The sequence below is a fragment of the Callionymus lyra genome, chromosome 9 (assembly GCF_982586985.1).
Source record: "Callionymus lyra chromosome 9, fCalLyr1.hap1.1, whole genome shotgun sequence".
NCBI lineage: Eukaryota > Metazoa > Chordata > Actinopteri > Syngnathiformes > Callionymidae > Callionymus > Callionymus lyra.
The window spans coordinates 2,178,191-2,205,135 of record NC_141826.1 but is presented as its reverse complement, the minus strand read 5'-3'; the positions used below and the strand labels follow the sequence as shown (position 1 = coordinate 2,205,135).

General features: G+C 40.8%; 1 protein-coding gene across 2 annotated transcripts in view; it reads left to right on the top strand.

The window, feature by feature from the left end:
• LOC148071449 (protein phosphatase 3 catalytic subunit alpha-like) overlaps positions 1–26,785 on the top strand; it is a 31,683-nt gene extending 4,898 nt beyond the window's left edge. Inside the window, exons 2-14 of one of the 2 annotated variants that reach the window (XM_087798588.1) lie at positions 5,823–6,023; positions 8,133–8,257; positions 12,102–12,213; positions 14,527–14,672; positions 16,699–16,838; positions 17,630–17,707; positions 18,591–18,685; positions 18,833–18,958; positions 19,106–19,183; positions 19,247–19,331; positions 20,488–20,585; positions 21,238–21,285; positions 24,821–26,785. In XM_087798588.1, the coding sequence (XP_087654714.1) occupies positions 5,823–6,023; positions 8,133–8,257; positions 12,102–12,213; positions 14,527–14,672; positions 16,699–16,838; positions 17,630–17,707; positions 18,591–18,685; positions 18,833–18,958; positions 19,106–19,183; positions 19,247–19,331; positions 20,488–20,585; positions 21,238–21,285; positions 24,821–24,999 (1,511 nt within the window). In that variant the 3' untranslated portion in view covers positions 25,000–26,785. The remainder of the gene's footprint in view (positions 1–5,822; positions 6,024–8,132; positions 8,258–12,101; positions 12,214–14,526; positions 14,673–16,698; positions 16,839–17,629; positions 17,708–18,590; positions 18,686–18,832; positions 18,959–19,105; positions 19,184–19,246; positions 19,332–20,487; positions 20,586–21,237; positions 21,286–24,820) is intronic. The other variant, XM_087798589.1, reaches the window with a different exon arrangement.
• The last annotated feature ends 160 nt before the right edge of the window (positions 26,786–26,945 follow it).

The window sequence follows — 26,945 nt, the reverse complement described above, 5'->3', positions numbered from 1 at the left end:
GTCGTGTTTGTTGACGGCGCTGCTCACAGATGATTTCCTGCCTGAATCACACATCCATGGACAGATGGATCTACAGTCAGCTCGGCCTGTCCCGGCTTCCCGTCACTTCCTCCTGTGACGGCGTGGCTGTGCGGTTCAGACTAATGAAATATGGCCATAATTGACCTCAGCCATTAGTCGGGCCGTGCACAATGATGAGATGATTCTGATCAGATTCTGCTCCACTTAAGGTATTAGGCCAGCCAAAACAAATTTAGGAGATTTGGTTGAAAGCTATGTCATCGACCCTCCTCCCGGGGCCTCCACACTGCTCTGTGCTTTACAAAGTTTCGGCTGAGCTGGCAGTTTTGGTTCTTGATAACAACTCCACACTGGGAACGTGTCAGAGTAGGGAAGCGCCAGGAATTAGGAATGAGAGGAAAGGTTATCCATCTGATCCAGCACTGTATGATTGACTAGTAAAAAGAAAATCCACACAAAAAAGAGGCACCTTGTGAGCATGTTCCAAACAGGATGCAAAAACGTATGTGATACATGGCTTTAGATTTGAGATTTATTCATATAAATCCGTTTAATCACAATTTTTTGTATACAGTGTTCCGCTCATCTAGTAACTATGTATAGCTCTTAAGTGCTGTTCAGAAGCTTCTAATAATTGTTGACACAATAAGCAAGTCCATGTATTTCCTGAGCTTTTGTAAGATGCAGTTTTGACCTTGCACAACCACAGTAGACTTGGATGATCAACTCCAGGCTACAAGGTGAGCTGGCAGTCTGTAATAACAGCATCTATCCACTGACAACTCGTTGAACTGTTGTCTAGACTGAGAGCAAACATGACAAATGCTTCCTGTCACATGCTACATTCTCTTTTCCTCTAACTGCTGCAGTGACTTTAATGTGTAAGCTTATTGGTTTTGGCTAAATCTCAGTCGTGAGTCCACCAATGATATTAACCAGCAGACCACATTTACTTCCAGCAGCCATTATCATGAGGCAACAATTGTTCTTTTAACCTGGCGGATGTCGCAGGAAGTAAATGCAGTAACTTATGGTGCCATTAAATCTGCTTTTATATGGAGGGCTACCTGCTGTTATTTTGGGATAGGCATTTTAGAGAGCATCCATGTGGAACTGTAGCATTGCATCTCCTGCTGTGAAACCTGAAGCTGAACGTATCCATAACAGAAACTGTTTCTATTTCAGAATTAACGTTTGGAGTCAATCAAATCTTTGATGGAGATATCACACTGTGTCATCTCAAAACAATATATATTTATCTTTAAACCCATAGCGGAAGAATGACCAAACATCATATTTGTATTCATTAACAGGGTTTCAAATACCAGAGACTATTTTTGAAGAACTACTTTTATTGGACATGGTGCAGTGAGTCCTTTCTGACAACAGGCAGATATTCATGAATGCTTCTAGTGAATTAAAGGGCCTACATACATCAGGAAAGGTGAAGAATATCAGTCCAGACGTAACATTAATATGATTATATGAGGGGAAAACTGCAGGTCATTTTTTTAAATGAGCTCAAGTGTGCCTAACTGAAAGCTCTGGAGTCTGACCAGATCATTGATGTAGTCTGAAAGAGATTTAGATTTAAATAGAAATATTTAGAAAAGAAAACTAAATTAAATAGTAGTTTAAATTCCATTGATTACCACCAGCACATGGGAATGTAAGTGTTCAAGCACTAACATACAGGGGGCAGTCTTTAGCTGTAGGGCCAGAAATAGATAGATAGATATAATTTGGTTCTTTTGTCAGTTAGTTTGACAGCCCCGGTCTACAATAATAAAACCTTGAATTCAATCACTATTACATCCCGTTGGTTCATTTACTCCTGTTGCACGAGCCCACTGAACTTGAACTTCACTTGGACAGCTTAACGCTATATGTTGGGTTAAAAAACATACTATATACTTTTACAATTAATTCTTTCAAGCTGGAACTTGGCAACAGGAAGTAAAAGTGTAATCACAGGGATGTGTCGGTATAAATGTTCCTGTTTCAGACAGACCCACTTATCATAAACAATAACACACAGAAATAATCTGTGTCATGAACAACAAAAGCCTCACCAAAGCAACAATTCCTTAGTAGCATTTCCACTGAAGTGCATGACACGTTTTCAAGATCCTGTCGTTTGCTGACTGAGCAAATGACTCACTGAATTATCGTTTCCAGAAAATGAAAAATAAACTTTTATTGGCCTCACGGCTGCATGTGTCATCATCGAACTTTCAAATACCAGTCATTGTTATTGTTATTGTTATTATTGGACAAATGTTTCTGTCTTAATTGGAAATAACAAAATAAATGGTCGCCTCTGGCACAAGTAAAAACATTATCTTGAGATTTCTCTGCCACAGCTGACAGCTCCCACCTCTAGAACTGCACTCATTACAAACGTAATGTCCAGAGTTAGCTAATATATGTTGATTTAATGCATTTCGGTGGAATGTATATTTCGCTAACTTAATATGTTCCGCCATAATAGTGATGTCATCTTTACTAGAAAGCATTAAAAAGCACTTCCATTCAATATGTAGTGTGATAGTTGTGATGTCTCAATGTAAACGTATAAAAATCATGAATAAAAACATAAATTGAATTGCTCTCTGAGACTGTGAAAAATGAGAAACCTTGTAGGTCCAATGTCAAGCATCTGATACTGACATGCTAGAGAAAACAGCAGGATAAGATTCGAACCCATGGATGCAGATCACAATGCATTGGCCTAAACCTTGTTTAATGTCTGCAGCTCCACTGAAGTTCTGTGAAGGAACTGTACTGATGTAAAAGTATAAACACAGGTCAACTCGTAAATTGAAAAAACAGAACAGCACTCAGACATCATAAGCATTAAAAACATCAATAGCAGAAGTTGGAATGAAAAGGGAAGTGCAACCGCTGTACACAGATAGTGATGAATCGTTGAAAAGATCTGTACATCCAGATGGTAATCCAGACAATCACCATCTGTTTCTTGTCTCACTATCAACATTTTATGACTGTATTTGAGTTATTTTGCTGAGAGAGACCAATAAGCACCTTATGACCATGCAACCTTCTTGGCAGAGGTAACAATGATGAAAGTAAAGATGTTGTGTAGGTGTAGGGAGATAAATAAAGTCGTCTTAAAGAATCATAATAATCGTTTATGCCAAAAAGAACAAACTAACGGTCTAAACCTGGTCCACATTCAATTCAAAAGCAGCAGAACCATCTCTCCCGGTGATTTGGGTGGTTAGAATTCTGTAAGATGCTCATAGCGTGAGTCGGTCAGTCAGATATGAACTTCTCCTACCTTCATCCCTCCTCTGCCAAGTATAGTTTGTTTCCCTGAGCTCCATGTCTCTGCTGCTCTCGTACCTGCCCTACTTTCTCAAGTGCTCACAATTTACAAGCTTCACTCCTTCTTTCTCACACGTGCCAGGAGCTTCAGTTTTACCTCAATCACCACTGTGTGTACAGAAAACTGAACGTGTGCGTCCTGTAACAGATCGAGTACACAGTGATCCTGCAGTACCGGTCTTGTTGTTCCTCTTTATAAATAAGTACAAAGTTCCATGCGTGAGTAATATTTTCTGTCTTGTGTTCTCCGACACCTCTTCAAATATTAATCAGTCCTAACCTGGAAGGCAAAACTGGTTTGAACAATTGGAAGCATGCTCATCGAGTGCTTAGAGGATGGAAAGCAGACTGTACGGCTTGGCAGATGTGGGTGTCCTGGGATGTGTCTGCGAGCTCTCGTGTGAGTCTTTATGGTCTCGGGGTGAAGACCGGGTCCACCTCTGTAACCCTGGTGCTGTTAAGTCACTGTTGGTGTCATGCTAGCAATCCACTCCCACTTTCCTCCACTTCAATCCACTTCCACTTTCATATGCATCACTTGTTTTCTGTGGTGTCATTACAGAATAATAGAATGAAATAAAATAACATACAAAATAAGCAATATAAATCATTTTTAAATAACCATTTTACCATCATTTTACAGAATTCCTTTGAACCACCTTGTGGCAGAGAAGATGTACTCTATTTGGAGGCCTCATGAAAACATTATTATTTATTTGAAAGATTCACTGTCATATTGACTTCAGCTAGCACCCATATTAACTTGCTAAACTAGAAACTTAAGCATTCACTTTAAAGTTCAACTCACTTTTTATTATCTATCTGTACCACTGATCCCGAACTATGGCCTGTGGGCCAGATACGTCCTGTCTCCACATCTAGCCAGGGCCCCTGAACAACACCAGAGACGTTCAAAAAAAAGAAAAGTTCATATACAGTGTGTGACCGTCACAGGAAATGTTTGGTTTGGGACCCCTGATCTATAGTGTGGTGGAGCAGCATCGACTATACATTGACTATCAAAAAAAAATTCTACCAAATTGTGTGGGAACTTGAGATCATGGCTCATGTAAGGGTTTAAGTGAAGTCGTGTGTGGTCTGAGATTTCACACATATATAAATACATTATATGTATTTATACACACACACACATAGTATAGGATGAAATAAATACTTAATGATAATAGTATACAATTAATAAAATGTGTCTATGTGGGGCTTTCCAGGCATAATAAAAGAGATAACAGTGTTTAATTCAAAACACTTCCATCAACAGTTGATCCATTAAAAACATTCTAACACATTTTCAAGAGCTTATGAAATGGAAGGGTGTCACAGAGTGACCCATATGCATTTGTGTGCGTGTGTGTGTGAAGTTAATTTTAGTTCAGAGACTTTGGGAAGTTAGTGTCACCAGAGATTCACTGAAACACACAGTCCATTAAACTGCAGCTACTGAAGACCGGCGCGGGTGATTAACGAGTGCTTTTATTATGATCAAAATTCTCGACATCAGCAGACTTGATGAAATCCTGTGTTGATTTGTGTCCTCCATTAATTGTGCGCTAAACGACGCCTGGCTCAGCAGCACAGAGGAAACCCTGCTAACGCTCCAGAGGTGATTACATGAAACTGGAAGAGCGCATTCTGCCGTCATGTGAAATGTGAACGCAACTTGAAAGTGTGATGACAGACATCAGCGAGGGCGCCCAGTCAAGACCAGGGAACGATAGAGGAATGAAATCCGAGGGAGGGCAAGACAGTGCTAAACAGAGAGTGTATATGTGTGCGCACCAGGCCTAGTTTGAAGTGTGTGATCTAGGCCATTATCTGTGCTAGCACTGGTGGGGCTCCTACAGGCTCTGTGGATCCTCTATAACAATACCTTTTATGAGCCTGTGTGTGTGTGTTTGTGTGTGCGGCTCTCTCTAGTCATGCGTGTTAACACCATTGTTCCATACATGATGCACGCATGCGTCTGTGTCCTTTCTCTCCAGTGGGTTTGTTAAGAGCACTCGTGTCTGTCTGCATTTCATCCAGTGTGCGCTGTGTGTGAGTCCACATGTGCAGCTGTGCGCTCTTGCTGTATCACCCCCGTCGTCAGTCAACCCCCTGCTCCAGCGGTGCCCAGAGGGCCTTCATTATGTAAGAAAGACATTACTGCAGAACAGAGGCAGCCCTGATCACTTTTGCTGCTCCTGCTTCAATACAACGCTCACACACACAAGCACACACACTGTGATTCATGTTCATGTGCACAATCACAAACACACGGGCTCATAAAAGGTACTCACACACACATGCACACAAACGGGCACAGATTAACACGCACATGCATGCACACACACTGATTCACAGACGTGCACAGACACACAGCTAGCACTTTAAAAGAGAAGATACCATTTTAACATTTTAAAAATGAGTTTCTAATCATTATTGTATCTCTCTGTCAGCGGTCCCCTTCCCCCTGGCCCACCGGCTGACCATGAAGGAGGTGTTCGACGCGGAGGGCCGGCCGCGGGTGGACCTGCTCAAAGCTCACCTCACCAAGGAGGGTCGCCTGGAGGAGGCCGTGGCCCTGCGGATCATCGATGAGGGTGCCGCCATTTTGCGCCAGGAGCGCACCATGTTGGACATTGAGGCACCAGTCACGGGTACGTTATCAAGTCATTATCACCTTCCAAGAGCGACCAAGGTTAAAGAGGTAGGAGACAAAGCCTGCAGAAGTATTTGCTCCGTCAGCTGTGACACAACGTCAATTGAGTGTTGAGCAGGACTCTTTCTTTTCTGAGATGGAGCTTCATTTCTGCTGCTACTCTGACACCCTTCAGGTGACCAATCATGTTACGGACATTTGGAAAACCTCTGTGACTCCAGAGTCCACAAGAATCTATCACCTTATTGAAACTAAACGAGGCAAAAGGAACCACTTTTTCTACTTTCAGTCATGAGCCAGGCGGGCTTGTTCAGGAATGATGGGATTCACATATAAATCTCGGGTAGAATTAAGGAATGCTTGCTTGTGATGGACTGGCGGGTAGTGAAAGAAAATAAAATTATTTCCTCACACAAAAAACTTCAGCAACAGAGTGTAGATCAAGTTTGAAATGTATATAAAATAGACATTTTAAATTTAATTTATTAGCAGTTCGGCCTGACTTCTGTCTTCCTGATGCAAATCCGCTTCCAGAGAATATAATGAAAAGTTCAGCACTTTTATGGGACTTTCTTTTCCTCGACTAATCGCTGAGGCAGGTGGAGGTGAATAAACTAAAGTGACAGCTTTTTAGGATGTCACAGCAGAACAAAGCGAGCTGTAGGAGAAGGCAGGCACATTTCACTCTCTTCACATCCCCGTTCAAACTAGGAGCAGACACAAAAACAACAGATGAGGAGAGTGGTCGTTACATCGAGTGATTTGTCAATCTATGGCTCATCTTAAAGACTTGTGAGGTTTGCTAAACTTGATGGGCAGATTCTCATCCGTCAACATGAGGGAAGAGAATCCTGAAGATTCCTGCTGCCCTTGGGGCGACATGGTGTAGTAGCTTGAGCCGATCCAGGCTGACACGAGGTGAGTTGGAGGTCAACAATGGCGGGCACACAGAGACAAGCTATCAGTCAACTTTACATTCTCACTTAGGACAATCACCTGGACGTTTCTGGTGAGTCTCCAAAAAACAAACAAAGGATAACTCGCACATCTAATTGAATCCACTGGTTTGTTTTACTCCAGTGTTCTATCACTCAGCACAGACTCAGAATGTAGGATCAGTCTCTGACTCTCTTTTTAGTATAAAGATACTTCTCACCTCCCTTCAGTTTAATTGTGAGACACATTTTGATATTTAAGGTCTCATTCATTCATCCAAAAACCAAAGATCAGTGAGCTTTGCAACAAATAAGTCTGAATGCACTTTTTGTGAAAGACCATGATTTTCTGTCAGAAGAAAGGTTGAAATCCTTGTCAAGGTCAGAGATCGCCAAAAGACAAAGCTCTCTGGTAGATCCTCTTATCCTCCTTTTACAACACCTGTAGTATTCCAGAAACAGGCGAGATATTTAATTTAAAGAGAGACAACATTTATCTTAAACTACCAGCCCAGGCCAGTTCTGATGTTTTAAAAGCTTACATCTTTGCATCTGTCGGGAAAACAAGAAAGCATCAAATTAAAACAAATCTGCTTCAACTGTTGCATCAGTTCCTTTAGTCAGTCACAGCTTTTCAATTGATCCGATCGTTTCTTCCCTTAAGCCATTGCAGAATGACAAATGAGCGAGATACTCATATTAATATAGTGACGTGGTACATTGAAGCAAAATCATTCAAATGAAGCTGCTCAGCATATCTGAGGCGTCTCTGCTTACATGAACTCACGTGATAGAGCTGTTACTTTGAGGGAACAACTTTGTGATTCAATTAAAATCAGACTCACACACGTCCCACTCTAATAGTGTGATTTGTACAGGTGCGTATCTCATTGCTTGCCGAGAAACAACACACTTCTGTCAGCAGTAATTAAAAAACTTGATGTGACGGGCGTACACATGGGACGGGTCGATTCATTCACTTACAGGGAAAATAACTGCAACAGAAATGGACAGTTTGACAACTCTGCAAGCAAATGAGTTGTTGTTTTTTAGCTATGTTAATTAGCAACGTTTCTGGATAAACAGACAGGACGGATACACCTCCGTGAAGCCATATGGAGCCACTGAAGCAGGGATGCTGGTAACGCTCGTCGTAACTGTGTTTCTTGCAGTGTGCGGCGACATACACGGCCAGTTCTTCGACCTGATGAAGCTGTTTGAAGTCGGAGGTTCTCCTGCGAACACACGCTACCTCTTCCTGGGGGATTATGTGGACAGAGGCTATTTCAGTATTGAGGTAAGATTCATGGCTTCAGAGGCACCTGGACACTCGTGTTGTGTTAGCAGAGTTACTTTTGTGTGAGACCTTCAGCTACTGTGTGTATTTACTTGAGCATAAATGCCCTCAAGGCATTTAACATGATGAATGACAGCACCTTGTATGTCGGATAATGTGCACACAGATTTAAAATTCATCGCCAGCTTCCACAGGCCACAGATTGTGTTTTCCTCCAGGAAACCATTCGACATCAGTAATGACTTACAACTGTACCAGACTCTGCTCACTCACATATGTATGGAAACTGGATGGAGAGCTATCCGGAGGGTTGTTTGGACAGTTGATACTTTACAACAAGAGTGCAATAATGTTCTCCTGATTACTTTCTTGTGATTGTTTTTCCTGAAAGAAATGTGTTGAACAGAGTGTGTAACTCTAATCCAGTCACATCCTAGAGACCGATACCCCACATCTCTCTATCTCTTCATCCCTTCTTTAAAAATAAGCTTTTAAAAACAGCCATTTATGTTTATTTTTAACTCGTGAGCTATGATTAAGCTTGCACAAGAAGTCCCTCATCAGTCACTCATGTGAATTTCTTTAAATGGTGAGGACAAATGAATCCGCATTCCCATGATGCTCAAGTGTTGTCACTCAAGAGAGAGCCAGAGAAAAGACATTGAAACGATCCACATCTTAATACTGAAGCTTTTCTCTTGATCGCATTAAAGTGTTAAAAAGCTTTCTTTTCTTTTGATGGTTTTCACATGTATTAGATAGAAGCCTGGACAACTATTTAATTTCTAACGTATATAAACATAATTGCACATGTGTCACATATTTGTTGGCTGACTAACAGTTGACGTGATTGGGAAACGCAATAAAAGATAACATTTAAAAAAGTGCAAGGATGATAACTCAAACAAAATTTCTTAAGTTCTAAATCAGTTTTCTTGAACTTGAAATTGTGCGGATTTAGGGCGACATATGGACATTTGACAAATTGTTGATGCCCCTGTGACCACATTTTTTATGAATCTCAAACTGACCTAACTCACTCTCTGTTGTAGGGAATACACATTCATTTAGCATAGGGACACTCATTATCTTATGAGCAGCTTATTAGACGGTTATTAAAAATTATCAATACTTATTATTATAATGTAAGTAAGTGAGTAAAGTAAAGGTTATTTGTAAACCCCTTTTTTAGATCAGGGTCACAAAGCTCTTTAACAATCAAAAACAAAGTACAGCCAAAATACATGTTTTAAAAGGCCAAGACAGATAATACAAACACAGGAAAATCATGGAAAAGCCTGCACTAAAAATGTCTTAAGATGTTTCTTGAAGGAGTCAGTAGATCCATCAAACGCAGAGGTAGATGAAGATCGTTCCAAAGCTTAGGAGCAACAGCCTGGAAGGATTTCTCTCCTCTGGTCCTGAACCGTGTGCGTACAGACCTCAGAGCCCGAGCTGGGGTGTAAGGCTGGATCAGATCAGTGATGTAAGGAGGAGCCTGACCATGAATAGCTCTGAAAGTAAGAACCAGAATTTAAAGTTGATCCTGAAAGAAACTGGCAGCCAGTCAAGAGTTTTAAGGATCGGAGAAAAGTGAGTTCTTACTTACTTACTTATTTACTTATTTCTACTAGAGCGGGTCAGAATTCTTGAGAGAGTTTTGTATTAACTGCAGCTCCCTCTTGTATAGGCACGAAAATAAACTATTACAATAGCCTAAACGAGAAGACACAAACGCATGGATTATAAGCTTGGGATCCTGTTGTGACATAATTTTCCTAAATTTAGTGATTTTTCTTAGTTTAAGGGTGTTGTACTAGAGACATGTCTTTGTCCATTACAACACCCAGGTTTCTCAGGCTCAGTTTGACAGACTGACCTAAGTCACCCAAGTACTAACTCAACCCTCAAACTTTATCATCAGGAGCAATCACCAGAGTTTCAGTTTTGTCCACATTTAGCTGCAAAGTTTTTTCACTCAGCCATTGTTTGATCTCTAGTAAACAATTGACTAAGCTGTTCAACCTCTGGGGCTCAGTTGGATCAAAAGAGTCATCAGCAAAAATGTGGTAAAAAACATCAGGAAATCTCTAAAAGATTTTACCCAGGGGAATCAAGTACAGCAAAAACAACAAAGGAGCCAAAACAGAACCTTGAGGGACTCCACACAAATGATCCACTGATTCAGACCTTATTTGATTGGCAGATGCACTGAAACTGTGACAAGAAAGGTATGACGAGAACCACTGTAACACAGACCCAGGACAGATCCAAGAGAACCAGAACAATGTATTTACCCAATCAGCCGACATCATGATGTCACTGGACACTTTCAGTAAGGCTGTGTTCGTAGAGTGATGTTTGCGGAAGCCAGACTGAAACTTCTCATGGATGTCGCTCTGATGCAGGAACAAAGACAGCTGCTCAGACACCACCTTCGCTAAGATCTTGGACAAGAATGGAAGCTTAGTAATAGGCCGGAAATTACTGAGGTCAGTCAGGTCTAAGCCTGGCTTTTTGAGCAGAGGCTCCACAATGACATGTTTAAATGCATTGGGAAAAACCCCTGTGGAAAGGGAGAGGTCTACCATTTTGGTAACCCAGGGGCCAATTACATCAAACACTTAATAAAGAGCCTACACAGAGGGACGTCGGACGAGCAAGAGGAGGGTTTCATCTTGCTCATCAGTGCCAAAATATCAGCCAGACTTACAGGCCTATAGAAGGCCCACAACGTGGAGGCAGGCTCAGTGACAGCAGGGGCTCCACAATAAGAAATAATGTTAACAATAATGTTGTATTATATTGCAGTTAAACAACAGTAATCAGTAAGGAAAGAAGTAATTACCTTATTAACAGTTAATATGAGTTCCTTAACCTGAAATCCTTATTTCTTAATGTTTCATGATGCTTATTAGCATTTTATACATATAGCAGAACATTTTGAACTTCTTAGAAAATGTTCCCCAATAAAAATGTATATTTTTCTATTTTAGGATTACATAGCTGACTGCCAAATTATGAACATTGTTTTTTATTTTGTATTCATCATCTAAGGTAACAGTGATAGTCAACAGTCATAAAAACAATTAATAGATGTTCGATTTACAGAGACTGAATTATGTTTTGTGAATATTATTTTGGAAACATTTTGTACTGCCATTTCTTTTGAACCTTTTATTTACCAATAATGTACAGTTTATTCGTACGCAATAGGACTAGATGCATACATTGTTTCATTATGGCAAACATTAAGTGTAATTGAGTTCCTAGAAAAATACAGTAACAACTTCCTTCATTTGTGTAGTAAATCGTGCCTCCAAAAAAGTAATTGCCCTTCACCTTTTTTTGGATACATTGAATACGGTATTAAAAGAAAGTATGAAAATTAGATTAGAACAATGCTTTTTATATAGTAAAGAAAAATGGCCATGATTTGACTTCCGTTAATTGTTTCTATAAATGTAGTCATTCTTTCGTTCTGTACTGCTACCACAGAAAAAGCCATGTTTTGTTTACAATACTAGCAACAAAAGTTTCCACTTTATGCAAGAAATGTTTCAATTGTTTAGACCACAAAGGCTGATGTTAGGTTTTTGGAAATGTGTCAGAGGTTTAGAATTTTTTGTTGAATGCCTGTAAAAAACTTTTTAAAGAGTATTGTCAAATGTTGGTCTGATCTGTCTCGGAGCCTGATTAAATTATCTCTAAACACTGAACATGAAAAACTTCAGGTTAATTCAGTGATTAGATCAACCTAAAAAGTTTCCAAGTTCACAAGTGATTGTAGATTAAGAGAAATCTGTGTTTCCAACGTAACATTTCCTCTCCATATGTTTGACAGTGTGTGCTATACTTGTGGTCGCTGAAGATCCTGTACCCAAAGACGCTCTTTCTTCTCCGGGGAAACCATGAATGTAGACATCTGACAGAATACTTCACCTTCAAACAAGAATGTGAGTCATTATTCTGCTTCTTAAATGACACATGACCTCTGGCCTCTGACCTCATCCATGCCATTTTGAAAATTCTCAATGTTTCTGTCTGCCTCTGGTCAAGTGGTCCACTAACAAATGTTTTGCCCAAGAGTTGTCTGACCGATCTTATGGTTCTCTTGCTGATCGCTGCAGGAAGTCACATAAAAGCTCACACACATCAGGATTTGTTCCTAAATGGTTATGCAGCACTGAAAGTAGTCTGGTGGACAGACTCTAGACCAAACATCTGCACTTCATAATCAAAGTGGAATTGACGCAGTTAAATCTGTAATGTGTTTGCTAAGACAAGCCAGTGCTTTAAAATGTCATTATATATATATATTTCTATTTTACGTAACCCATGTGTTATCTCAGGGTCAAGGTGACCCGAAGGCAAACAACAAATGTGTTTGAGCTATCCCTCATGTTGTCTCTGGGTCTGCATATGGGAGGTCATTCACCTTAACCCAGAGACACATAAGGGTTCAGACTGATGTGCTCACTTGGGCCTTTGGGCTATATGTGGCCCTTGATAAGATTTTATATTTGGCCTTCAGCCTCTATGTGTAGGACATGTATTAACATTCCTAGCATTGCATCTATAGAACAAAAGTTCTGTAAATGTCCAATCAGCTTCATAGAATAACACATTTAATTTATGCATGTGTTTTTTTAAATCGTCAAAGTTCGAAGTGGAAAATGGATAGCTAAATTAACCGAAGCTATAAGCCAAATGATATGAAAATATACACATTTCTACACCCTGTACTTGTGAATTGGAACCTCATCTAAATAAAAACATGACATTTCCTCCTAACCATAGTTTTTTCATGCCAGGATGTGCGTTGACACTGTTAGCTTAAATGTTCGCACACCCTTGTGCATCAGCAATATAATCTTGGCCATCTTGGCCGAGATATGTTTATATGAATCAACAGCAACTCAACATGGCATGAAAATACACTTATGTTCTGAACACAAATTATGTTAGACTTTAAATAACATTATGGGTTTCAAACTCTGACTAGTTTGATTACAGAATTGCAGTTAGTGAATCACCATACGTCATCAAACCCAGAAGTCTCCAATTCCAAGACTCGTTGTATTAACAAAGTGGGGACTGATTACATCTGGCTGGAGGAGTGAAGCCCATTATTACGTCATAATGGACTCTCATAACCAATCATATGTCAAGATTTCAGAGGGGGAAGAACTTTATAAATTATACTTCCAAACATCGTCCTGATGACGGACTTTCTGCCTTTTGGAGAGAAAGACTTCAACATTTGAGACTTGTGAATAAGTACATGAGTTGCCCTTTAATGTTTCCTTCCTGTCTTCACTCAGTTTCTCAGGCCGGTCCAAGGCTAGGTGATTAGCAGCCAATTCATTTAACCCTCAATGATTGGCTAAGGGACTTCCTCCTCCGTGTCTGATTGGTCATGGGACGAGCACGCTAATTTCCCCTGGTGCTTATGGCGAATAGTGGTCGCCCTCAATTACCATCTGCTGCGTGTGTGTACATGTTGTGTAAGTGTACGTTCGTAAATGTGTCTTCATAAATGTTTGAGTGTGTATGAGAGCGCTGACAACTGGTGGACCAGCAATAATGAGCTCTTGCTCTACAAGGCAGATGGAGAGGCTGACAATCACACTTGTCTCTGTCCATGTCACACACACACACACACACACACACACACACACACTCCGGCCTTGATTTGTGTACATGTAGTCGTCAAACTCTCCTCGCTCCTTCCTCCCTCTCAGACCGCTCTTGCCTCTCCTCCTCCTGTCTCCTCCAATTAATCCATCTACATCTTTATGAAAATGTTATTCTGCTTTTCCCTTCTCCTGCCGTCTCGCATCTCAAATACACACTTCCCTCTTTTCTCTTCAGTGTTGGTTCGGCTCTCGGCTATTTCTGTCTTGTTCGGTATCAGATGTGTTTTTTTAAAGAAATAAACATGTCTTTTACTGACATGTCTGTCAAATCAATAGTTTATAAGAAAAAATGGCTTCACGTTGGCTGCTCATATTTGGGTCAGATCCTTGCCTAGTGTGGGGTTATTGGTTCTAAGAGTGAGTGTTCTCGCTCATGTACATTTCTGAAAGTTTGTTCTTGCACAAGGGGCAGAAAGTTTGTGGACTCATGAGGAAATGAAAATGTTTTCCCTCTATTTGAAGTCATCAGAGTGTAAACTCGTGAGTGGTAGCGAGCGTGCAGCGGTGGTGACTGTAAACGTGCGATCTGGCTCTTCTCTGTCTCACCTCTCTCCCTCTAACCACCTCCAGGTAAGATCAAGTACTCGGAGCAGGTGTACGACTCCTGCATGGAGGCGTTTGATTGCTTGCCCCTGGCAGCCCTGATGAACCAGCAGTTTCTGTGTGTGCATGGAGGGCTTTCACCTGAGATTCACACGCTGGACGACATCAAGAAGGTCTGCTCACACACACCCATTGTTGATGTGCTGCACTTTGTTTATGTCATGTGTCTTTCTAAAAACTTCTTTGCTGCTGAACATAACGAGAATCATGCAGGATTATAATCTGGTATTTGCTATCCTTGGCCAGTAAGGACCAAAAACCCCAATACTAAAATGAAATCTAGTACTTCCCAGCTTATACCATTGAAAGAAACAGTCGAAACTAGTCGAAACTTAGACAATATATGATATTTAACACTTTGACAGCTAATGATGAATTATAATGGATGTGCTATATGCTTCTTGTTCAGATAAAAAGTACAAAAAAGGAGTTTACTGTAATATAAATCATTTGGGTTCTTAAGAAATATGTAAAAATGGATTGGATCTGTGGTAAGAGGTATGTATACAGTAGAGACTTCCCATTTCTCAACAGAAACATAATAATAAACAACCAGATAGTACACACCAAGCACATTAATATAGAATGAAATATATGTGTCCCCTGGGGATTGAACCCACAAACTGAAAGACTAAGTGTGGCGTGATGTCAATGGATCATCATTGACTTTCAACTATCAGGAGCGAAATCATAATCAAAGACGACGCTGATCAGCGCCCCCCAGGTAGACAGGATATAACTGTAGTGTCGAGTCGACACCAACTTATATTTATATACAAAATGATAAAAAGACCTTAAATGCAATGCAAATATAGTTTATCAGTGTGTGTGTAGTGTCCTAGAGACACAATTATCACTGGTCATGATTATTTTCAAACTAAGATAGAAAAAAGTGTTTATTGGGAGTTTTTGTCAACAACTGGTGTTTATTACAAAAGTGACCTAAAAAGCATCTCTACATGACATAAGAGGCATCTGCTTTACCTCCACACATACAGAACATTTCCCCCTCATCTTAAAACAGTCGACACACATGAACGCAGGGACGGGAACACACACTTCCTCATCTAATGGCAGTGTTTCCATGGTGAATCTGCTGGTGTGACATCTTCTCCCTCCTGTGTGGTGAGGGTTGCCATGGAGATGAACTACGGTGTATGTGTGTCTATGTGTTTACTGCTCCCCCTCCGATTTATACCACTGCTGCTGAATCTCCTGGTACAATTAGCATTAATATTACAGTATATGTCTTAGGGCCTCTTTGTAATTGAGTATGATATTTTAACATAATCATGGCTCTGAAAGTATCAGTAAAGAAAGTAGAAAGTATATAGTATTAATACAACATACGCATAAAAACAACTACACTGTTGAATTATGGTTTACAAACTGGGCACTTATTCTAATTTGGCTGCAGTTTATTTATTATAGACCTTGACCTGCAAGTGACACCACTGTGAACCCATTTATGTTGTTGGACAATATTACTTACTTACTTACTTACAATGATGGATCATTCAGACTCTTGAGTGTATTGAAAGAAAGATGTAAACACTTATTTCAGCCATTGAAGTGTTTTTTTTTAAATAAATTATACACATTTTTGTTCTAGAAAACATGACTGAAACCCCACACTAACTGTCTGAGCGTCCCCGCTTACTTACAATGTACCAAAAACTGTATCTCCCATAATGCACCTCAGTTGCGGGACTCTCTTTTCAAGCATCCAGAAAGATATTGTTATTGCATCTTTAGTTCAGAAAAAAGCCAAAGTAGCTCTTTTAAACATGAAAATGTGAATCTGTTAAGGTGGGTAAACTGTTAAATAGCTGGGAGACACAGTACTTTATTGATATGTTATACTTATATATTTAGTTTTATAGTGTTTGATTTTGTAAAATACTACGAGCCTTCAAGGAGTTATGATATATTTCAATAAAATTAAATTAAACCAGAAGCTTCATAAGGGAAAATTATTTTTTGTCTTAAAATGTTTTTTCGTTGCCTACAAAACTGACATTGAGATTTAAAATTGAGTATAAAACAAGAAGTAGGATGTATACATCTTAGAGGAGGAAGAGGCTCCAGTAAATCTCAAACTCTCTTCTGTTCAAACTTGTGTGTGTGTTTGTGTCCTAGTTGGACCGATTTAAAGAGCCTCCAGCGTTCGGGCCCATGTGCGACCTGTTATGGGCAGATCCCCTTGAAGACTTTGGCAACGAGAAGACCCAGGAGTACTTTGGCCACAACACAGTCAGAGGCTGCTCCTACTTCTACAGGTAGAGATCGTGACAAACATCTTACATAATCGCTCTGTTGGTTAAGAAGCAGTTTCTGAAGCAGAAGCCATAACCTCATTTACTGGATCGGAGCAGTTTTTGGATGTAAAAATATGCTAAAAAGATCCGTAAATGTAGTCCACGGAGATTGCTTCGGGGGTGCATGTGTGTTGGATTGATTTTATTACAAATTGTGAAAAACTAATAAGCGGCATGTGCTCTGCCCAACGCTCTCGCTGATGAGGAAACGGAGAGATGCCTATTGTGCACTTTCACTACAGCCAAGATCTAATAACCATCACCAGGAGCCGAGCAAGACGCAATAAATCCTGGCTAGTTGAACACATGCACTAAGTTGAGAGCGCACATTCGCAAACACACACCATACACTTTGGTTTTCGGCATGAAACGATATCCCACAATCCCCGGGGAGACTGCACGGTTCTGTTGCTATGACGACTGGCTACTCCTGCCAGATATGGAGTGATATCAAATACAGTGAGAGTAACATAAGATGTAATGGCGAACGTAAACGAAACACAAATGGAAGAATGTAAACACGTGTGATGGAGGAAGGTAGAATATGGTGTTATGACATGCTGTCTGTGGCGAACACAACAACACGGTGTGCATCGACCAGCTTAGGCAAACATGGCCCTCTACCCAAAACATCAAGCAGCATATGATCCACCATTAGCTCAGAGCCACCTCTGCCACCTGCTGGTCACAGTGGTCGCCAGCAGCTCTTTACATCAGCCTGTAAAACCTGTTTTGTTTTTTTTTCTCACCAGTTACCCTGCAGTGTGTGAGTTCTTACAGACCAACAACCTGCTGTCCATCATCAGAGCACACGAAGCACAGGATGCTGGGTAAGTAGCCTGGTTGGCCTTACAAGGAGTCGGTTTGATTTCATGTCATTTTACGACCAGAGCGGTTTTTATTTGTTTTGACAGTCATGTGTCGAGAGGTGCTTCATCATATCTTCACACTCAAGGTCATGATTAGAGTCAATCATAACACCGCGGACATATTATAGTAGTAAAAAAGAACAACGATATATACATTTAAAACATTAAAACAAATTCAAATATAAAATGCAGCAGAGGTGAAAAGTGGATAAAATGGCAGTAAAGTTGGAGAAAATTAAATCAGATGCAACAGGCAGTTTCGAATTTGAGTTGGGATTTGAACTGGTGGAAGTGGATGGATGTCATCAACAATGAAAAAGAATGTTGAATTAGATATTGGAGATAGAGGTAGATTATGACAAGTAGGGGACCCAAGGCTCTGCTGCAGGCCTCAAAAAATCACCTACAACACGAATCACTACAAGCAACCTTCTCTCTTTTATTGATACTTGTAGTACCACCACCTCCTCAATGATAAAATATCATTATTTCATACCAACTATGGACTACTTAAATAGCAGCTGGTATTTAAATACTTCCAGAACTACAATGACAATCTACAAAAACCTAGCTTATGTGGTGAGCTATACCCCAAAGTAAGTAAAAACTGATAAAAGAGTTTCATCAACTGGGGTTAAAAAAATTAAATTTACAGTTAATGATCAGGGAAGGTGTTTTCTGTATAAAAAAAACAAATGAAAATTCTCTTTTCATAATGATGAACATTCCTATAATAAAATCTAGCCTTGGTAGCTTTGCAAATCATTTAAATTCCTGATTTGAGTCCCTCTGAAGCATCTCAGTGGTGTGTTTGACGATGTTTGTTTGTGTCATTTCTCCTCAGGTACCGTATGTACAGGAAGAGTCAGACCACAGGTTTCCCCTCCCTCATCACTATCTTCTCTGCTCCCAACTACTTGGACGTCTACAACAACAAAGGTCTTGCATGCATGAAAGAACACTTATATATATATATATATGTATTATATAATACCGTCGAGGAAGTTATCTTGCTAATCAAACATAGAGAAAAAGTAAGGAGAATGGAAGTAGACTCAATTCCTGCCGTCTCGCTTGTGTGTCCAGCGGCGGTGCTGAAATACGAGAACAATGTGATGAACATCCGTCAGTTCAACTGCTCCCCACACCCCTACTGGTTGCCTAACTTCATGGACGTCTTCACCTGGTCACTTCCTTTTGTAGGAGAGAAAGGTAACACACACTCACATGAAGTACATTCAAGACTCTTGTCTAAGACCACCTGCACCTACAGCTGTTTATCAGCTCACAGATGTGGGAAAACTCTACTTAGAGGATTAGAGTGTCGGGTCTGATCAAGATTTTCCTGTTGTCCTGCAGTGACCGAGATGTTAGTAAACGTTCTCAGCATCTGCTCTGATGACGAACTCATGAATGACGGGGACGAGATCTACGACGGTAAGGACCTGTTTTTGTGATGATAATTGTCATGACTTCACAACTGAGCTTGCTCTGCGACAGCCAGTGCAGCGGCAGCTCGGAAAGAAGTTATCAAGAACAAGATCCGCGCTATCGGGAAGATGGCCAAGATGTTCTCAGTCCTACGGTGCGTGGCTAGGTGTCTTAATCTGTACTGCAAGTATTTACGTTGTGTGTTCCGACCTAGGCCCAACACAAAGAATCATGGTTAGGCTCATTCAAGCCCAGCAGTATATGTAGTCTTGATAGTGACGGGCTGATGAAACTGTCATGTTGTTTAGAGGTCAGTAGGTGGTGCCATCAGTTTAAAAATGATTTCATGTTTCATTAGAAAAGTTGTAGAAAACAAAGGAAAATAGTACAGAGACCGCCATCTACTGGATTCAGAAAATAATGACACTGCTTCTTGAAGCTTCATCAGACCATCACTAAGTCCTAATACTTTCCACTCATCTTTGGGTCCAATGTCATCTTTCTGGTTTAATAACTAAAGTGTTATATAATGTTGAGCACCACACTCCAGGATGTGAGGTGGTGATGGGTTGATGAGGCGTCATGATACAGTTTGAAAGCCAAATACTTATTAGCAGAAATTGTCATAAAGTGACCTTGAAAAAAGACAGCTGATGCAGTATCATGAGGCCTTGTCAACCCATCACTAGGTATTTCAGGAAGAAGGAATTTACTAATACTTCAACAAAGTTTAATCGGGACTGGGGCTCAATCAAGAAGAGATTAGGCAAACTTTTCAATGATTTCAGACTAGTTCTATCTTAATCCTTTCATTTACATTTCCTTCTTCGGAAGTTTCCACAAGCACATTGAAGATCCTCACTTGCTGGAAAAAGCTTCAACACTGTCATCTGTGTTCACCACAATCCCAATCAATTTGCATTAAAATAATATTATGTGCATGTGGCGTGAGGTCCAGATTTGGCCCTCAGGCCTTCAGTTTTACCCATATGGGTTGGAAGTACATTGTGAGGGTCCTGAGCCAAGAAAGGGTGATGGACCTGGAAAAAAGGATCCCCACCATCCCTTATGTCCTGTATAGGAGCAGTGATTGACGGTTGGTTATTTAGGTCATAGTCACTGACATCAGCTGTTGATCTCTGAACCGTTCATGAGCAAAAGTAGGAAGTGAAAGTGCAGATTTCATATTTTAAATCAAAGTTAAATGGCTGCAGGACACTTGGAACCAGCAGGACTCGCTTGTTTGACGTGACGTTTGTTGATCTCACACTCTCGTCACCTTGTTCCTCCACCGCTCTCTCCACACACAGGGAGGAGAGTGAGAACGTCTTGACCCTGAAGGGCCTGACCCCGACAGGCATGCTGCCAAGTGGAGTTCTATCTGGGGGTAAACAGACGCTGCAGAGCGGTGAGTTATCTCCGACTCTCACACGCACATGCACACACACACACACACATTTAAAAACACAGACCCTGCAGGTGCTGTATTTTCTTTGGACCACCTTCCTTTAAGTCCCCTGCTGCCTTCTCTCCTCCGCTGCTGATAAACTCCTCCCATTCCTCAACCTCTCTGATTCATTCACCCTCTCCACTTCACCTAACCGCTGAAGAGGATACTAACAGCCTGCGCGGGTGTGTGTGTGTGTGTGTTTGATACAGAAAGGTATAAAGTTCTCACACAGGAGCAAACATGGGATCTTTGTCCTGCTTTGGCCTCGGCCAGCACCGCGAAAAGTCTGAAACATGTTTTTGAGCTGCTGGACCAGAAAGAGTTCAGCGGTGCAGAAAGAATACTTGGGAGAAAGTGCTTGATTTATAGTGATATCTCTGGTGATACATCTCCGAAGCTCTTCCCTCCCTTCGCCGCCCTCATCTGTGCAACCAGCCTGTTTTTAATCTGGAGCTGCACATCTCCACCATCTTCAGGTCCTCTGTGAGCCTTAAACCCGATCCTGACCCCAGAAATCCACACAGAAGCATGTTTCAGTCTTTTTTTCTTCTTCTCCACTTCTTCTCTCTGGTCTTTCTCTTTCTATTCCTCTCTTCTTTTTGACCATCAGCTACCATTGAGGCCATAGAAGCCATCGAGACAGTTAAGGACGCTGAAGGTAACATGCAACTCATCCCACTCGTGCAAGTGTGTGTGTGTGTGTGTGTGTGTGTGTGTGTGTGTGTGTGTGTGTGTGTGTGTGTGTGTGTGTGTGTGTGTGTGTGTGTGTGTGTGTGTGTGTGTGTGTGTGTGTGTGTGTGTGTGTGTGTGTGTCTGTGTGTGTCTGTGTGTGACAGAAAACAGCATGGCTGCGCTATCAGCCATCCATGCTCATAAGGTCATAGATTTTCCTTCCCCACGATGCACTGGGCTCTTGTAACCACATAAGCTGCAACATGCTAAAGTCACCACATGAAAACATGCCAAACATCTTTGCTTTGGAAACATGAAACACAACCACATCCTCTCTATCAAAAAAAACGCCATAATTGACCGGAGAAGAGCAGGGCTGAAGGTGGGAGTGGACATCTTGTGGGCGAGACGGCTCACGTACTGTCTGTATTGTGAAAGTGCTGTTGAAACATCGTAAGTGCCGTAGAGAACATGCGCCAATCTGTTGCTGAAACACACTTAAGTGGTCACATGACAGGGAGACACGAACCTGCCAGGTCCTGTGACAGCATTCTGAGGGTCATCAGCAAAAACACAATGTCCTTTGAAATCTAAACTTCAATTTATGTGTGGTTCAAAACAGATTGTCGTCATGTCACTTAGTATTTCTGTGGGTGTAGAGCGTAAAGGTACGTCCAAACCCTACCTGAACGTCTCCAGCATTTGTTCGTGTCAATAAATGATGGCTCTTCTGTGCAGTGATCTGTCCTCTGGCTTGTGTCTGCAGCGTGACGCAGTGGCATATTTTTGCGGAACAGCATGTTTGTAGCAGCTGTTGCTCCGACATGACGTAGATCTTTCATGTCTTGATTAGGAACGGAGCATCTGTCGATGCATCCCAAACACAGTTCGTCTTCCATCTTGAGTTCGGTTTTCTAATTTAAATGCTGCATGCTACAAAAACAGGGAACTTAAACTTTTAGTTTGTATGTTTTATTTATAACATATTTTGTATGGTGAGTTTTTTTTAAATTTAATTAAAGATTTACTAGCTAGTTTAGCAGGTATACAATTCATTAATTCATTAATTCAGTCATTCATTCATTAATTTTTCATCTGCTTATTCCCTTATAAGGGTCACTTAGTTCAAAGTTGTTTTAAATTAAAGTTAAAATAAAGCAACACTAATGAACTTCATCTATTATGCGTCACAGGGTGTGAAGGCGAAGCTTATTGGACCCTATCTACGCATTTAACATTTTTCCAGAGGTTAGGAAATGGACGTGACACAAAAGGCATCGGTTTCATAAAATGACCGTATATCATACACCACTAGACATGACTCGGGGAGACTGCCTACATTATTTCAGCACCCCATTAAATCAATCAAGTTCTCTTGGCTAGAATATTGTTGTATATTGTTTGATTGAATGACCTTAGTTAGTGTGACATGCCAGTGTCACTGACATATACAGTACGTCAAACAGCTTTTGTCTTATGACACAAAAAACACTAGAAGCCATTCTTACATTATGACTTTAGAAGTGTTTAAATTCCGGTGGTTTCAATATTTCCACTTTTGAAATAACACAGTTCCTGAAAGCATCACTTGCTGCAGAGACTTGAAGACAAGAAAAATAAGGGAGCTTTTAAACATTTAATGGACATGTAGAATAAAAGTTCAGATTTTTAAGAAGTTATATTTTCATTTGTCCACTATAAGCTGCTTTTCCTCAGCTAGCCACAGTGATAAAGCCACATTCATGCAGACGAATGAAGCCAAACTCTTCATTTAAAAGCCCCTGATTGTAAACATCGGTTGAGTACCTCTAGTCATATTCTTAAATTTCTTTTGAATAATCTCTAGACGCTTGTAAACCTGGAACGCTAGATGAATTTAGCTGTGTCTTGAATGCAGCAAGCGAGCTGTGGAATGCAGAAGTATTGGTGTTATAGTTGTCAGCAGAACAGAGGAAAAAGTTGCAGCCAAATCAATTGTCTGCTTTGAATGTAAATCTTTTCCTTTTATTGCAGAGGGTTCCTCTGCTTCTGCTCACGATTGTGCTGACCAGCTGGAGTTGTCTGTGAGCTTCTGTCTTGTGTCTCCACTGCTCACTCGCAGATGTCTCTCTTACTCCAACCAATCGCTCAATAGCAGCAGTCTCGCCGACCTGTCCTGTCATATTTACCACAACTGCTCGTTCTGCCATGCTTTGTTTGTTATTCAGATTCAAGACAAGACCAGACACTAGCTGAGCTTTCAGACAACAGATACATTTGTTGATGAACGTGGACCCTTCAGGGGTCTCACTACTGCAGTCTTGCAGTTTCACGGTGTCAAGCCAGTAAGAGGGACAGAGAGTACAAAGTTAATTAATTACCTTGATTCATAAGGCAGTAAAATTGTTTAAAATGTGACATAAATAAGTCATTATTTTTTATAAGATAGTTTACACAAATAAAACCACTTTTATATCTGTCAGCTATTCAGCGTTCATTTAAGTTTGGTTCTGTCCGTGAAGGTTCTCATTGATCCAGGTTTATCCGAGAGGTTCAAAAGCGAGTCAACTGGACTGTGTAGAGTTAAGTTTGGTAGTTTAAATGGAAAAAAGGAGATTAAAAATACGTGATTTGTATAAGCATAAATGATCATTAAATATTTAACTTGTTCACAATAACAAACTTTCATTTCTGGGACATATTTTTCACATTTTCAACACCATGCTTCTTTCTATTCTCACTGACTGTCACAGCATTGATTTGTTGAAATAAATGGAAACACAACAATCCCTCTCTCTAACTCCTGCTCTGTGAACTCTAAACTAAAATGGTGCTCCCGAGTCATTGTACTTTCTGCTGTAACAACCCACATTTCCAAACTCTGGGAAAATTAAGAAATAACTTACTCTTGCTATATCAAACACTACTCTTTGTATTTGGTCATTTCACCTTGTATTGTCAAACGTTTTTATCTACGTTCTTTTGATAATTATACTTGATTTGGACTTGGATTTCAAATAAATAAAGGGATGACCTTTTACTTTAACAAATTGGCTTATGACTATAACTACTAATACTATTATCTTCATAACAACTTTCACTGCGTGTCACATGAATCTTGAGACTTAATTTGACAGAAAGCCTGTTTCTTTTTCAAAATAATTTAGATAAAATGTTTATATATTCAGGGTTTTTTCCTGCTGTAGAAGTCTGTCGCTGGAATATTGTGGTGCTGAAATAGGAGCTCCTAGACTATTCAGGGGTTTAAAGAAATATTAAATGGAATTAAGTAAAACCTTGTTTCTGGGTTTGAGTCACAGGTTGTTGGTTTAGGGGTGGTAGTTGATCCCAGAGGCAGACCAGTTAAAAATCTACCAATGCAAGGGAAACTTAAACCTTACTTGAAAAACATCATACCAATCCTGATATTCAAAGAGAAACAACGTATTAAAGTGGAGTATAAAAAACCATTGTGTTCCCCTTCAGCCCCATCATACAGGACATCTGCATTCATGTGTGTGCCTGCCTGTCTGTCTTAACAGCGATCCGAGGCTTCTCCCCGCAGCACCGGATCAGCAGCTTCGAGGAGGCCAAAGGTCTGGACCGGATCAACGAGAGGATGCCGCCGCGCCGCGACGCCATCAACAGCGTGGGCCTGTCAATGGGCCGCATGAACATGGGGGAGCCCAACGGGACCGACAGCAACAGCAATATACAGTGATGGACGTCCACTCCCTCTGGCCCAGACACATACCTGCAGACAGAACACTGACATGGTTCCACATTTCTAGATTCCTGTACATATACATATATAAATATATAAATATATACACGCAAAATATGCATTGTACACATGCAACCACAGTATTTTATGGGCTACACACACGCAGACATACACAAACACACACCATGAGCTACTCCTTATCTTGCCCTGGGCTGTATGTAAAGGCATGAGAGCGCTGAGACTGGACCACCTGTAGTCTCTGCAGAGAAGCTCCTGTACGACCGGGAGAAACTACAAAATCCCTCCTGATGTAAAAAGCAGGAGGAGCTGTGAGCTCACCACTAGGTCAGCATGACGTGAGTGTGTTGGTGTCGCATCAGGTGGAGTGTTTGCACGGTTGGGGGTGGAGGGGGGGGTCATTTCCTGATATGGAATCCGGACGTGGATCCAAACTCGGTTGTGGATTGCCTGCCTGTGAGCGTGCACATGCTTCAACGTGTAAGTGTAAATGTGGTTATAATCAAAGTGTGTTCTGTGCATACGAGAGCAGAAGCAGGTCCGACTTCACATACCAGAGGAACGAACACCTTCACAGCAGTACGGCTCCACCTGAGCAAACTCCCAGCTCGGTCAAACTGGATCAGGATGGAAGTGATTCCTCACTCCCGGTGTAAATAGACATAGGAAGGTTTTATTGCACATGTGATGCAAACGACAGGTGGCGCAGTATAGCATTATTATGAATATGGGAGAGTTGAGGGCACTCAAATGTGAAGTCATAATTTTCTTTCTACATCCTGATAGCAGGCTTCCAAACGGTGGTATCGGTCCAAGTGTCTGACCAAAAAAAAAAAACGACGATTTACGGAGGAAAGGACTCTTTAGCAGCGTGACAAGAAGGTCTTTGTAAAGCATTTTAATAAATGCATCATTGCATGCAGAGTTAAGTTCTTTGATAATAATGTGAAGATTCTATTTGTGCTCTGTGTTTCACCTCGTAGGACGTTTTCTTCTTTTTTTCTGGCGAATATAAATGAGTAATTTATTTTGTACATAATGTTCATTTTATTTATTTTTTGTATTCATTTCTTGCGTTCTATTTTTTAAATGAACTGTGTATCTGCTTCTTTTCTCTTTCTGTTGATTTCTGAGGCTGTACAGAAAGACAGTACTACTTCAAGTCAAGAGTGTGGAGTCCACCCTCTCTCCTCGGTTCTCGGTTCATGTACAGGAGTTGTTTTGATGATGAATATGACTCATGACAAATATTCAGTTGGCATCGATGAATGGCCATACTATATACAGAGGCACAGGCATTCAGGCAGCCGAAGCATGATTGCATGGTTTCAAAAGTGAGCAACAAAAGTGAACAGAAGTTGCTGTCAGAAGTGAAAGGGCAAAAGTGTACTCGCACTGATCATAACCCTCAAGATTCCTCTTGATATTTGCTATTTATGATCTTATGATTATTCTATTTGTTATGGACATTCTTAATATTTAAAATATCTCTATTCTGGTTGCGTTTCATGTTGAGTTGCTCCTTGGTTGATCTTGTTGTGCTTCTTTGAGAGAGGTTAACCCCCCACACAACCCCGGGAGACCCTGTGCCATAGAAACTGTGCCACGGTTCTTTCTCTCTCTCTCTCTCTCTCTCTCTCTCTCTCTCTCTCTCTTTCTCTCTCTCTCTCTCTCTGGTTTGACTTCCCCAGTCACTAACACTGTAAGCATGCCCCATGGGACGATCCACTTTTTTACTCTTGAATAAAATATGCATGAACCTTTGGTCTGGATTCTGAGCTTTCTTGACTGCACACAGACGAGCATGGAAGTGGCGAACATGTCGTTTGTAGAAGGTGACCGAGGTCAAAGAGTAATCTGATGGAAGTTTAAAGTTCTTGCACTTCTTTATCATTCTGCTTCTCTGACTGACACATAGGGACATA